The following is a 12,557-nucleotide window of genomic DNA, read 5'->3' as shown; positions in this document are numbered from 1 at the left end:
CAGCAATAAAGAATGAAGATGGAAACTTTCCTGATAGACATCTCACCGAATGACTTCTCGCCCTTAAAGAATTGCATTGTTAAATAAGATTTTTTTTCATTATTCTTCTCCAGAGACAATTCAAATGCCCCCTTTTTTTTTCATAAACTAGGGTTTTTAAACCTCAAAGAGCTGAGGAAGACGTAGAGAGAGCCAGGCTGTGCAGTGTTCTTCTCCATGAAACATGATGTTGGTGTCGTTGCATTCTTGTTCCTAAATAAGCTTTCTAAAAATACAGTCAAATCATGCTGGCTTGCAGAAATATATTCACAGCGCTGTAGTGAATAATTTGAAGCGATGGCTATTTCCCGAATGTTTTCTTCATATTAAATTTTTTATTATATTACCTAGGATCTCTTTTTATTAAGAAAATCCAATAATCAGTACCTTGGAAATCCAGTTCTTTCCCTCCATTTATTTATTTATTTATTTATGTGTTCTGTGTGCGGTTGAATGTCACCGGAAGTCACCCAAAGTCACTGGCATAGAGGTTTCTGTTTCTTTGTTTTTGTTTTTTGCTCTTAAACTTTGAGACTCTCCCTTGTGCAGAAGTATAGAAACAGCCACAGAACTCTTCTACAAGCTTTGTTCTCGGCTCTTCGCCCTTTGATCTAACAGGACACGTTTAGGGGGAAAAAATGTCCCCATGCAACCTCCTGCTATCTAATTCTACCTGGGGACACATTTTGGTACTTGTCCTATTATGAGAGGACCGAGAATTCAATCCATTGTGTGTAAATGCAACACAGGTAAATTAAATTATCTCTGGAACAAATGGTTATAATCTTTTTTTCAAGTTCAATCTCATCAACTAGAATGAGTTTTGGTCTCCAGGATATGAAGCCTCATATTAATTTGGTTTCACTGGATGGATGGACAGATATTAGGCCTGGATCTGTCATACTGGTGAGGTGTGTAGGATCAAGAGTTTTCTTTAAAAAAAAAAATCTTTAAATGGGCCTTGCAATTCATAATAATAATAATAATAATAATAATAATTCCTTCATTTTTTCCTACCTAGTTTGTGCTAGGCAGGTGCTAAGCAGTCACTGAACTCTCATACAAGCCAAGTGGGCAGGGGTGTAATGTCACTGCTTCTCATATGAGCAATTAAAATGACATTCCACTAGACACCATGGTCTGGGACTCACTGTTTCCTTAATAATACAATATATAAATGTTTCCTTTTTAGTTGATGGAAATCCTCCTTCCTCTGGTTTGCAGTTGCCGAATAGGTCATAGTGTCTCAGTGTGATTAATCAGGTCCTCAGTGGTAGAGAATCAAGTTTCCACCAGTTTTTCCTGCTTGCAACCTGTGTCCTGCTGCAATGCGTGTGCAGATCTGTGTGTTTCTGGGCACAATTTCTAACACCGAGATGGGTTATTTGATATTCAGACAACTCCAGGAACTCAAACATTGCAAATACTCACCTCTCCTGTTAGTGCGAAATAAAGCCCTACCATGAATGCATTGAGAGCGGGCTGAGATGAGAGGGTGGTGGGGAGGCTCATGTCACACTCGCGCTCTCCCAGCTGTATTGTCCCCATGTCCCTTCTACTCAACTCCTACCCACTCTGTGAGGCCTCCTTCTCCCTGAAACTTCCCTCGTAAGATCAGTCCCCACAGTGTGTCACACAGGCCCCTGGCTACTCCCCAGCACCTGGGCCAAGAGCCCCGGCTTCCCCTTGCCTCCCTGAGTATCAGGAACAAGGATCGGCTGCTTGGAGGAACAGACAGGGCTTAGTTCTGATGCTAGTGACAGGTCCCCAATTCAAATCAACTTGAACTGAAAAGAGGTGATCGGCTCACCTGATTGAGAAGTCCAGGGCTAGTTTCCAGGTTTAGGTGGGATCCACGGTCACCCCCTTTGCTTGGCTGTCTCCCTCTGAATCAGCTCACTGACTGGCTTGCTTTCTCCTCGTTGTTCCAAGACAGGCTCCTGTCCATCTCCTGTCCTCAGCCACCCCGCAAGGAGGCCCATTCATTCAGTGCAACACGCATTTATTGAGCACCTACCATGTGCCAGGAAATATGCTAGACCTGGGCGAGACAGCAGTGAACAAACCAGGCCACAACACAAAACAAACAAAACAAAAAAGAAGCCCTTGGCTTGCCTCTATTGATTCTCTCTTCTGCAAAAGTCCCAAGACACGTTCCCGGGGGGTCGTGTGATACTGGCCCGGCTGGGGTCAGCAAGGCCCCCCGGGGATCAGTGGTGAGAGGTGGGCTGCGCTGGGTCCAGGGAGGCTCCGCAGAGGGAGCCAGAGGGAGCCGCCACTGTGGCCAGCGCGGGGCCAGCGGATGCTGCTCAGCGACAGAAGCAAGTGGCTGTCCCACCTGGTCGCTGCGGTCCCAGCTCCCAGCCTGCGGTCCCCCGTCTCCCCTGTTGGGGGACTGACCCCTCCAGCCCCGGGGGCGCTGACACGTGCTTTCCTCCCTCTCTGCAGCTGCAGATGAAGATGAGCGAGCGGGCCGCCTCCCTGAGCACCATGGTGCCCCTGCCCCGCAGCGCCTACTGGCAGCACATCACGCGGCAGCGCAGCGCCGGGCAGCTCTGCCGCCTGCAAGGTAAGCAGCCCCGGGAGCCCTGGGAGCCCCGGGAGCCCTGGCCTCCGTCGCCGCATCCTGGGCGACTCGCTCCAAATGCAGATGCCTGGGCCCTCCGCTCCAGGCAGCCCCGGTGCTCAGGCCCAGGAGGTGGCTGAGCAAACCCCCCTGAGCCCGGCCCCTGCACGGCGTGGGGGCCAGAGGGCTGCGCTCCGCGCTTCGGGAAATGGTCTGGTGCCCTCAGCGGCAGCATTTGGGAACTTGCCAGAATGCAAAGTTTCAGGCCCCTTCTGAGGCCTACAGGATCAGGAGCTCAGGGGCCGGGGGCCCAGCCACGTGTGTGTTCTCAAGCCCTCCAGGCCACTCAAGCTTAGGAAGCATGTGCTTGCTGTTGGAAAGAGATGCACTGGGACGGGGTCCTGGGTTCTGGTCCTGCCTGGGCTCCAAGCAAACCCTGAGAAGCCTGTCTGCTAGAACAGTGGCCTCAGAGACAGGATGCAGAAGAGCACACGGAGGGGACGGCAGGAACAATGAGACACAAATTTTAAGTATTTTCCTCTTTTCAAATGCAGCTTTTATGTTGTAGTTTTTTTTTTTTTTTAAAGATTTTATTTATTTACTCATGAGAGACACAGAGAGAGAGAGGCAGAGATGTAGGCAGAGGGAGAAGCAGGCTGCCTGCAAGGAGCTGGATGTGGGACTCGATCCTGGATCCTGGAATCATGCCCTGGGCCAAAGGCAGATGCTCAACCGCTGAGCCACCCAGGCGTCCCTGTTGTATAGTTATTAAGAATAGCCTGTGCGTATGTCACTTAGAAAAAATAAATAGACCCACTCGGGGGACCCCGGGTGAAGAACTTTACATGATGAGCTGCAAGATGCCGGAACTTTGAAGGGCACACGCTAGACGGCATCTAGTCCATATGCAGAAATTTGCTGAATAAATGAATCTAAGAACAAATGAAGGGCCATAAAAAACAGTGGCCTCAGCTGAAAGTGGCAACCTCTGTCCCCTCGCCCATCAGCCATCGTTTCAGCGCCCCCTGCTGGCCAGCTCTCCCCCAAAGAGGTTTTTCCTATTCTTTTTTCTGGGATTCTGTGCCTTTGCCCCCATCCTAGGCCTCTTGGTCACCTCCAGATCTTACCTCCTGACTCCAAGGAAACCCTCCCGGCTCCCTGATCACTAGCGTGGAATCTTGATGATGTGTGCTCCCAGGACGAGGGCGCTGACACTCTTCTTTATAGTCCTTAGCACAGTGTTCACGCCGTGTTGAATTGTATGGCCATTTGACTCCTCTTCCAGGAAGCAGTAAAGATTTTATTTATTTATTCATGAGAGACAAAGAGAGAGGCAGAGACATAGGCAGAGGCAGAAGCAGGCTCCATGCAGGAAGCCCAACGTAGGACTCGATCCCAGGTCTCCAGGATCATGCCCTGGGCCGAAGGCAGGTGCTAAACCACTGAGCCACCCAGCGGTTGGCTCATTTAGGATCCCCTAAATAAATAAAATCCTAAAAAAAAGAGGCACTGAGGGTACTTATATTCTCGTCTACGTGACTCTCAGTCCTGCTCATTAGCAGAGGGCATGGCACACTGTGGATACTCTGAAAATATACCCCGAGTGCCTATGTGAGTGACTACACTCACAAATAACTGATGACAAGCTTACTTGCCAGAACATAACCAGAGAGAGGGAGAGAGAGTTGGGGTAAATCAGGTTGTCACAAAGACCACTTGGAAATTGTATGCCACTGCCTTTATACTACTCTAGCACCTGGCTATATTTTTTAACATAAAATAAGATAAATAGTAATTATTGAAAGCTTAGAAGAAGCATGCATAACAGAAATTCACACAAAGCTATTGAATTGCTTTGTAACTTGACTTTCTACACTTGCCAAGATGACCTTTACAAAAAAAGTATATATTTTTAGATGCTGTGTGCCTGGCTTGCAAAACAAAGTTGAGAACCAAAGTTGATGTAGGCGTAGGGAGGAAATTGATAAGTGACCTTAATTCCTGAGATACAGAGTAGTAATTTGAGAAGTCAGTTTGCAGCAAAGGTGATATATGGGGGGGTTTCCCTAGAATAGCATGTTTGCAAAGGTGCACTGAGGGTGGGATGTCCTGAACACTTGGATATGATGCAGTTTTTTATTTTTTTTAATATTCCAGAGATTGAGAATCCTCAGGACATAGAAAAGGTCATATGAAGAGCATACCCACCTTCCTATCCTTAACTAATCTAACTATCCATAACCAAAATGAGTAGACATTCATCAGAAACGGTGAGGCCTGAGGGTCTTTTCAGGACCCTAACGGTGTAATAATACTTTACAAAATATTTTTGGGCTCCAAAGAATCTTTTTTAGGTATAAAGAGGATGTTGTGGATACTGTTACACACTGTTTCTTCCTAGGGTATATATGACTATTCTGACAATGTCTACCTCTGGGTACTATGAAGGAAATAGCTCTATTTCCAGCATATAAATTTTTTTCAAGAACAAAGAATAAAATTTGTGAATTTACCTGCATGCAAAAAGCCCATATTACAGTTGGAAAGCCATACACAGCTCACGGGTCTGGGATGATTGTCAAAGACTAGTAATCCACTAATTCTAAAATAATAGTAGTGATGATGTTGCCTCTAGAGGTAGAGCAGAGCAGTACAAAGCATCACAGCAAAGAAAAAAATTTGCATTCTTTGAGAAGTTCCCATTATTTCTTTCTATCAAAACCAGCATGGCACAAATCAAACAACTCATCAAAATTAAATTTTGGTGTATTCCCTTTACTGTTTTTATTATTAATTCGCCCTATGATCCATCACTCGAAAGTAATGAGATATTATTGTAAAATTAGGTCCAAGAGTCTTGGTATAGATTTTTTTCAAGTGATCGCAGTCATAGTAGTTCCAGACCAGTAATTTGAAGATAGTGATTTCTTAGTTTCTAGTGAGATTAATGGCAATCGTAATGAGAAGTCCTACCACAGATTTTCTGCAGAGCTGATGGATTATCAAGCCTTATATTGATGATCTGTAGGGTTTTGAAGATGATTGTGTCCTAGGTTTTGAAGATGAGAGTTAAAACTTCTATTGTTTTTTCTTTGTCCCATTATGATCTTCGCTGAACACAAATTTCCATTTGAGTCCTTACAGTCTCCCTGTTTGGCACACTGATACCACGTGGTGAATATCCTAGTATCTTAGACTAACTGTATGCATGAAAATGGCATAATAATTGCTTTGAGTTATTATTACTTTTTGCTTTACGTTTTTGTACTAATTATTCCATCAGATGATTTGCTTCCACATACTTTTGCTACCTGTGCTTTATTTCCATATTTAATTTGTACCAGTGTTTACTGAGAGATTTCTTCACCTGCATGGTCTGCGTAGATTGGTCTGCATTCATTTTATCTTGTGGATCGCTTTTGAGGCACCAATATTCATTGAGCTACAGGGCCAATATGTGGTCTATGTGTAGAATGGGACTCAACTTACCAGTAATGTATTACTTTAAAAAAAAAGTTCTCGGCTTACCTAAAATTATCTTGTTTATCAGAGGTGGTCGCTTACATGACAAATAGGATAAGTCCACCTGTTGTTCCTCCTATGCCACCTACCTTCCTCTTTCCCCCCACACCCTGAATAAAGCTGAAACTGGAAAAAAAAAAAAAATGAATGGCATCATTGCCCTGTGTGTGTCGGCTCACATGGCAGATGAGGTCTTCTTGTTGTGATGGTGTTTGTGAGTTGTGATTCCTCTGGCCAGCCCATTTACCTGGGGGTACTGCAGGATGCCTTTTCCAGATGACAGATCTGGAAGCTAATCTTGGAAGGCATGCAGACTTACAGGGGCATTTGTCCACCTGGTTGGAGAACAGATCATTTCCGCCTTCAAATTTAGTCCTATAGAGCCACCTGCTGGGTAGGTTTGGAATTATTATTACTGCGGTGGGGAAGAGGTCCTGGCTTTGACCTGGCCCCGTGTATGAAGACATATTTAATCATCACTGCTTCCCCTGCCCCATTTCCAGTTTTCCTAGAGAAATTCCCTTCTAGGGTTGAGCATATGCAAAATCAACATGTGAAAGATGTTTATCATGAATACTGGAAGAAATTCATGAAAAAGAAGCATTTATCTGGGGCACCTGGGCAGTTCAGTCAGTGAAACGTCTGCCTTTGGCTCTGGTCATGATCCCAGGGTCCTGGGATCGAGTCCGGCATCAGGCTCCCTGCTCAGTAAAGAGTCCACTTCTCTCTCTCCCTCTGCCCCTCCCCCTGCTAGTGGTCTCGCTCTCTCTCAAATAAATAAAATCTTTTTTTAAAAAAAGAGAGAGAAAAAAAAGAGAGAGAGAGAAGCATTTATCAAGTTGAACACTGTAACCACAGGATTCTTTCAGGAGCGCATCGCGTAAAATAAGACCGAGTGATGTGTTCCCAAGTGTGTTCCATGGAGCACTAACCCCGGTAGATATGGCCCTTTCCCAAAATAGTACTGTGTCCGGTAAGTTTGGGGGAAATGCTGCATGTTAGGTTAAAGTGTCCTTTTGGGAGATTGAGAATGCCAACCACTATTTTCAAGGTTTTGAAATGTCCAAAAAAAGAACCTGTTTAATCTTGCTTAAACCAGAGCTCTGCAAATTTATTTTTTGCATGTACATAATGTCTTTTTTTTTTTTTTACGTACATAAGCATGAACAGACCATTGGTGAAGCACTAGGTTTGTTCCTCACAAGTCAGAATATATATTGGACGAGTGTCTTTGATGAAGATAGCTTCTCTTGAAGACCTGCTGCATTGCAGGCTTTGTATTCACCATACATAGTCTCTCTTAGTCCTTAGAGCAGCTACATGAACGTATACTATTCTCATTTGCAACTAAGAAACTGAGAATTTGAAGGGTTAGTAGTGTGTCTGAGGTCACCTCCCTAGAAAGTGACCTTTCTCTCTTCATTCAAGCACTCACTCATTCATTGAGTTGGTAAGGATTCCTTGAGCATCGACTTTATGCCAAGTAGTGTGCTAGGTGATGGAGATACACAGGCTGCCAGACAGGCACGCTTCTGCCCTCCTAGAGCCCCAAGTCTAAGGAAGAGTCACAGACAATAATTACACAAATGTATATAATTTTAAATTTGGCCCCTGTCACATTGAAAAGAAAGCGTTTGTTATGGAAAATATAGCAAAGCCAACGTTCTTGGTTTGGGGAGGTTGATGACAAAGGGACTTTTTTTAGATGGGGTGCTCACAGGAGCCTGCAGCATTTACCCTAAGACCTGCAGTCAGAGGAGAAGCAGCCACACTGAGAGCCAGGGAAAAGCATTCTCCACAGAGAGCTCAGCGACTGCAAAGGCCCTGAGACAGAAATGGGCTGGGGTAAAGATCAGAACGGGGGCCGTGTGGCGGGGACATAAGGGGGCAGTCGGAGACAGCAGGTGCATCCAGCTTGAACACTCACACCTCCATCTCAGAGTTATCCTCTTAGGAATCTTTACCCTTACTCCAAAGTGCTCCATTGCTTAATATTTCCAGAAACCTTCTGTTGGAATTGCCTTGGAAGATAGTGTCGCTGGTTTAAAAACAAGAAGAAAATAGGCATCATTTATCAGATTCGACTTTGCGTAGTTTTAGGTAGTCAAAGATTGGCACCAGATGTCTGTGTCGTAGTCTCTGCCGGGCATCCTTCATGTCACCATCTCTGCTTCTCCTGCAGCACTTTGAATTGGCAAGAGCAGGACTGTGTTCTCCATTTCAGTGAAGGCAGAACCTGAGACCCTTGGAGGTCAAAGACTTGCTGAAGACCACATGGCTACTGGGTGGAGGGACTGGCATTAAAACTCCTTTCTTTCTTTTGTCATATGTTCTTACCTGTGAGCAGAAACTCCACCACCGTGGCTGTTTCAAAGGCACATACCATCGAATGGAAATGGCTCCCCCAGGGGACTGGTTCCAGCTCATGCAATTTACTTTTTTTTTTTAATTTTATTTATTTATTCATGAGAGACACAGAGAGAGAGGAAGAGAGAGAGAGAGAGGCAGAGACACAGGCAGAGGGAGGCAGGCTCCATGCAGGGAGCCCGACGTGGGACTCGATCCCAGGTCTCTAGAACCAGGCCCTGGGCTGAAGGCGACGCTAAACCACTGAGCCACCCGGGCTGCCCTACATCCTTATTATAAGGGTGGTAGTTTCCTAGGGCAAGTGGCTGCTTCAGAGATGTTGACATTGGGTTTTCAGTATTAAATCTAATGTAGTCACAGACATGGTCTGTACATCAGTTAAGAGACAAGAGATTAAGATCTGAGCAGAAATGAAAATGTAACAAATAAATGAGGGTCTCAGACTCTCGTGTCTATGGGATCAGGGAGGTCATGCAAGCAGTGAAACAGGGCACGGTGGGGGGGGGGGTTGCTGGGGTCCCTGGCGAACCACAGGGGCCCTGGGGCAGCAGATAGGACCGTGTGCCGTCCAGTTTTGTAAGAGAACAGGCAAATTGGCACCTCTACGAAAGTTTGAAGTTATTTAAATATTGACAGGCAATTCTAAATACTTTATGACCTGTGCAGGCCAGAGAACAGGTCTGGACCCAGACACGGTCTACGTGACCTTTGCGTGAATTGCAAAAATGTGGGACGGGTGATTCTATCCTTTTCCTGGCTTTAAGCTAAAAATAGCACTCACGCCAAGCCAGAAAGGCTCAGTGAACCAGCGTGATGATAGAGGCTGCAGGTGCTTTCATTTTTATTTTCATTTTTATCTGTCACTTTTCTCACAAACTTTTACAATCCAAGGAGCTAAGCGGATGAAGGCTCAGGAGGGGCTTTGTACTTGACCAGGGATTTGGGTTTTTCATCAACACTGTGCACTGTCGGCTTCCTGTGGGAACTTTTATCGAACTGTAATAAAGATGTGCTGGAAGTTTATCTGTGGTGCTCAGACTCATTAAGTAACCTCTATACCCAACGTGAGGCTCGAACTCACGACCCCGAGGTCAAGAGTCAGTTGCTCTACTCACTGAGCCGGCCAGGCTCCCCTTGTGTTATTTAAACTCATTAACACAGTTGCTCTGTGTTAGGGCGTGTGTAGTGGAAAGAAGATGGAATTTCTGTTCAAAACGGTTAGGAGGTCGGAAGAAATGATTTCTTGTAATTTGAGACATCTGAATATTCAAGCTTCTCTAATAATCGCCGCCGTTGTGTGCGGGCGACTGTCTCACTAGGTCTGTCATTTCCTTAACGCTTCAGATTTGAGGCTGGCAAATATGCAAATCTCTGACTTCTTGACAGGTCTCTGTGGAGCTCAGGGCTGTTTGTGACAAGGTGATGGCGTATTAACTATGCCAAAATGCCACCATAAACCTTTTTGGCTTGGCTCGTTGTTTAAAAACATCATTGAAAAAAATAATAAAAAAATAAATAAAAAATAAAAAATAAATACAAACATCATTGTTCTGAATGTGTCCTGCAAGGCATGTGTGTGCTCCACGTAGCCACAGCCGCGCTGCTGTGTTAGGTGTTGACCACACGTTTGGTCCCCAGGAATGCTGCATTCTGGGCACCCGGGTGGCCCAGTCCCTGAAGCATCTGCCTCCAGCTCAGGTCAGGACCCTGGGGTCTTGGGATGGAGCCGCATCCAGCTCCCTGCTCAGCGGGGTGTCGGCTTCTCCCTCTCCCTCTGCCTGCTGCCCCCTGCTCATGCTTTTTTTTTTTTCTCTCTCTCTCTCTGTTAAATAGATAAGATCTTAATAAAAGAAAAAAATGCTGTCCTCAGGTATACTGGGTTTGCTGTGCTCCCCTGAGAGCGGCTGGCACAGGCGCCCACGTGAATTTCCTGGCAGAGGCAGCCTCTAGCCAGCAGGTGGCAGAAAAGTCTCTGGTTTGTGTCAAATCGAGCCCGTGTGGGCGGGTGGCTGCGGCCTGAGCCTGCGGCCCAAGCCTGCGGCCTGAACCTGCAGCCCGAGCCTGTGGCTTGAACCTATGGCCTGAACCTGCGGCCCATCCAGCCGCTGGATGTCCCCGTTAACAGGGACTGCTCGGGCATCCGTGCCCAAGAGTCCTGTAGTCACTGCGGTTGCTTTTCAGCTGCGGGCAGCAGAGTGGAGTAGGTGCACTGAGCCCAGGCGGTCCGCAAAATCTAAGATTTCTAGTATCTGGCCCTTTTTAGAGAAGCTTTGCTAACCCCTGTCTGGCTCGCAGAGGCTGCTGACCATGCCCCTGCAGCGTGTTGCCTTCCGGACTTCTTCACTTTCCTTGGTTTGGAATCTAGACCTGAAATAATAAAGCCCGTGTGGATCTTAGAGAGTCCTTACAACAAAACTTCCTAAGTAGAAGTGTAATGATGCCGTATTTCTGGGTAGGTTCCCAGAGAGTGTCCTCAACAGAAGTTTTTTTCAGAGTCCTGTGATTCCTTCTCATTTCCCCGTAAATATCCTGAACACAGGGGTTGATGAAGCTAAAAAATCTAGGAGGAGGGTAGCTGCTGGTGGTCCTATCTCAGCTCGGTGCAAAGACCACATGCAAATGACATGTTAATCGTGATGGCTCTCCTGACCCTTATTTGCATATCTCTGCAAATGCCCTGGTTTTTTGGGGGGGGGGGTCTCATGTTGCCTGTTAGTTGTTTCTGTTACCGAGACACTTGTTGTTAGCTCATGTCATCGTGGGCTTTCTTGAAATATAACCGCTGGTTTTAAATTCTTTTTTGGAAAAGATGTCTCCAGCCCTCTGAAGCTTCATCGGACAGAGACTTTCCCTGCCTACCGATCCGAACACTGACAGGAGCTGCCGAGAACCTTCCTGTGACACTTGTGAAGTGTTGGCTGCTGCGGAGCCACCAGGATGACAATGAGGAAAGAAGCCACGAAGGAAAGAGGCTGAAAGTCCTGCCTGATTGTGTGGTCATTTGGGAAACTGCAATGCAATATTTGTCTTTCTTTTCTTTTTTTCTTTCTTTTTTTTTATTTTTAAATCTTAGCGTGATTGAAACATGCTCTATAGATACCGACTTTTTGTTCCCTCTTTTACAGCTGGACAGAAAGGAGTCAGTGCCACAGAATGATTTTCTATTGTAGATACCGTGTCCCTTGCACTTCTCTGAATCTCTCCTTTTGTGGATTCTTGTGATTTTTTCCGAGTGTTTCAGTTGTATGACAGTCAGTACTGACAATAAAATGGCTCTTCATTATTTGTTATTTGTTGATACTGTATCCCTCCGTTGTTGATATTATGGTTCTGGTTCACTATCGGAAATCATCTTTTATTACATTACCAGTTAGTTAAATCAATGCTTTGACCGACTCTTACCTATCAGGTTTAGAAGTGACTTCAAAGGACCCTTTAGTATTCTTTTCAGGCTGACAGTTTTGCTCTCACACGATCTTCCTCCTACCTACCCCCCGACCTCCCCTTTTTTTAAGGCCTTGGTTTTGTTTGGACTACCTTCGTAAATCATTTTAAAAATAAAAGAGCGTTCTTCACCCATATGTTCTTTGGACTCTGGCAATCTGGTTTTCTCTTACAGCTTCAGGATTTATGAAGGTGAGTATCTTCCCTAGGAGCCATGTCTGGGATTGCACTTGATGTCAAGGCAACCGTTGACACATCTGCCCACTGTTCATTAAGCTGGTCTGTAGGGAGCATCTTCTAGTCCCAGACACTGTGCTAGGTGGAATCCAGGGATGGAGGGACAAAGAGGCGTCGTCCCCATCACCAAGGACCTTAAGTGCCGAAGAGTATGACAGGGAAATAAAGTTACAATTATAATACAGAGTGACAGCTGTTAAGTGGGTCCCCAGTGGCCATGTGCTTCCGAAGAGACGGTCACTGTGTTCCCCAGGCTTTCCCACTAGGAACTGCCAGATGGGAATGAAATCTTGGGAGGTGCCGAGGCCAGAATGGTTATGGCTGCGTGGGAAGCAGGGATGGTGGGGGGTGTCGGTCCCTGCTCTATTGTCAGTAGGGTTCC

At 45.9% G+C, this 12,557-nt stretch overlaps 1 protein-coding gene across 3 annotated transcripts in view; it reads left to right on the top strand.

Annotated features, from left to right (window-relative positions):
- DOK5 (docking protein 5) overlaps nt 1-12,051 on the top strand; it is a 153,518-nt gene extending 141,467 nt beyond the window's left edge. For 2 of the 3 annotated variants that reach the window (XM_055303169.1, XM_055303160.1), the window contains exons 7-8: nt 2,488-2,608; nt 11,304-12,051. In XM_055303169.1, the coding sequence (XP_055159144.1) occupies nt 2,488-2,608; nt 11,304-11,368 (186 nt within the window). In that variant the 3' untranslated portion in view covers nt 11,369-12,051. The remainder of the gene's footprint in view (nt 1-2,487; nt 2,609-11,303) is intronic. The other variant, XM_055303179.1, reaches the window with a different exon arrangement.
- The last annotated feature ends 506 nt before the right edge of the window (nt 12,052-12,557 follow it).

Source organism: Nyctereutes procyonoides, unplaced genomic scaffold, assembly GCF_905146905.1.
Source record: "Nyctereutes procyonoides isolate TBG_1078 unplaced genomic scaffold, NYPRO_anot_genome, whole genome shotgun sequence".
Lineage (NCBI taxonomy): Eukaryota > Metazoa > Chordata > Mammalia > Carnivora > Canidae > Nyctereutes > Nyctereutes procyonoides.
Note: the sequence above shows the minus strand (reverse complement) of the source record. Positions and strands in the feature narration are given on the sequence as shown.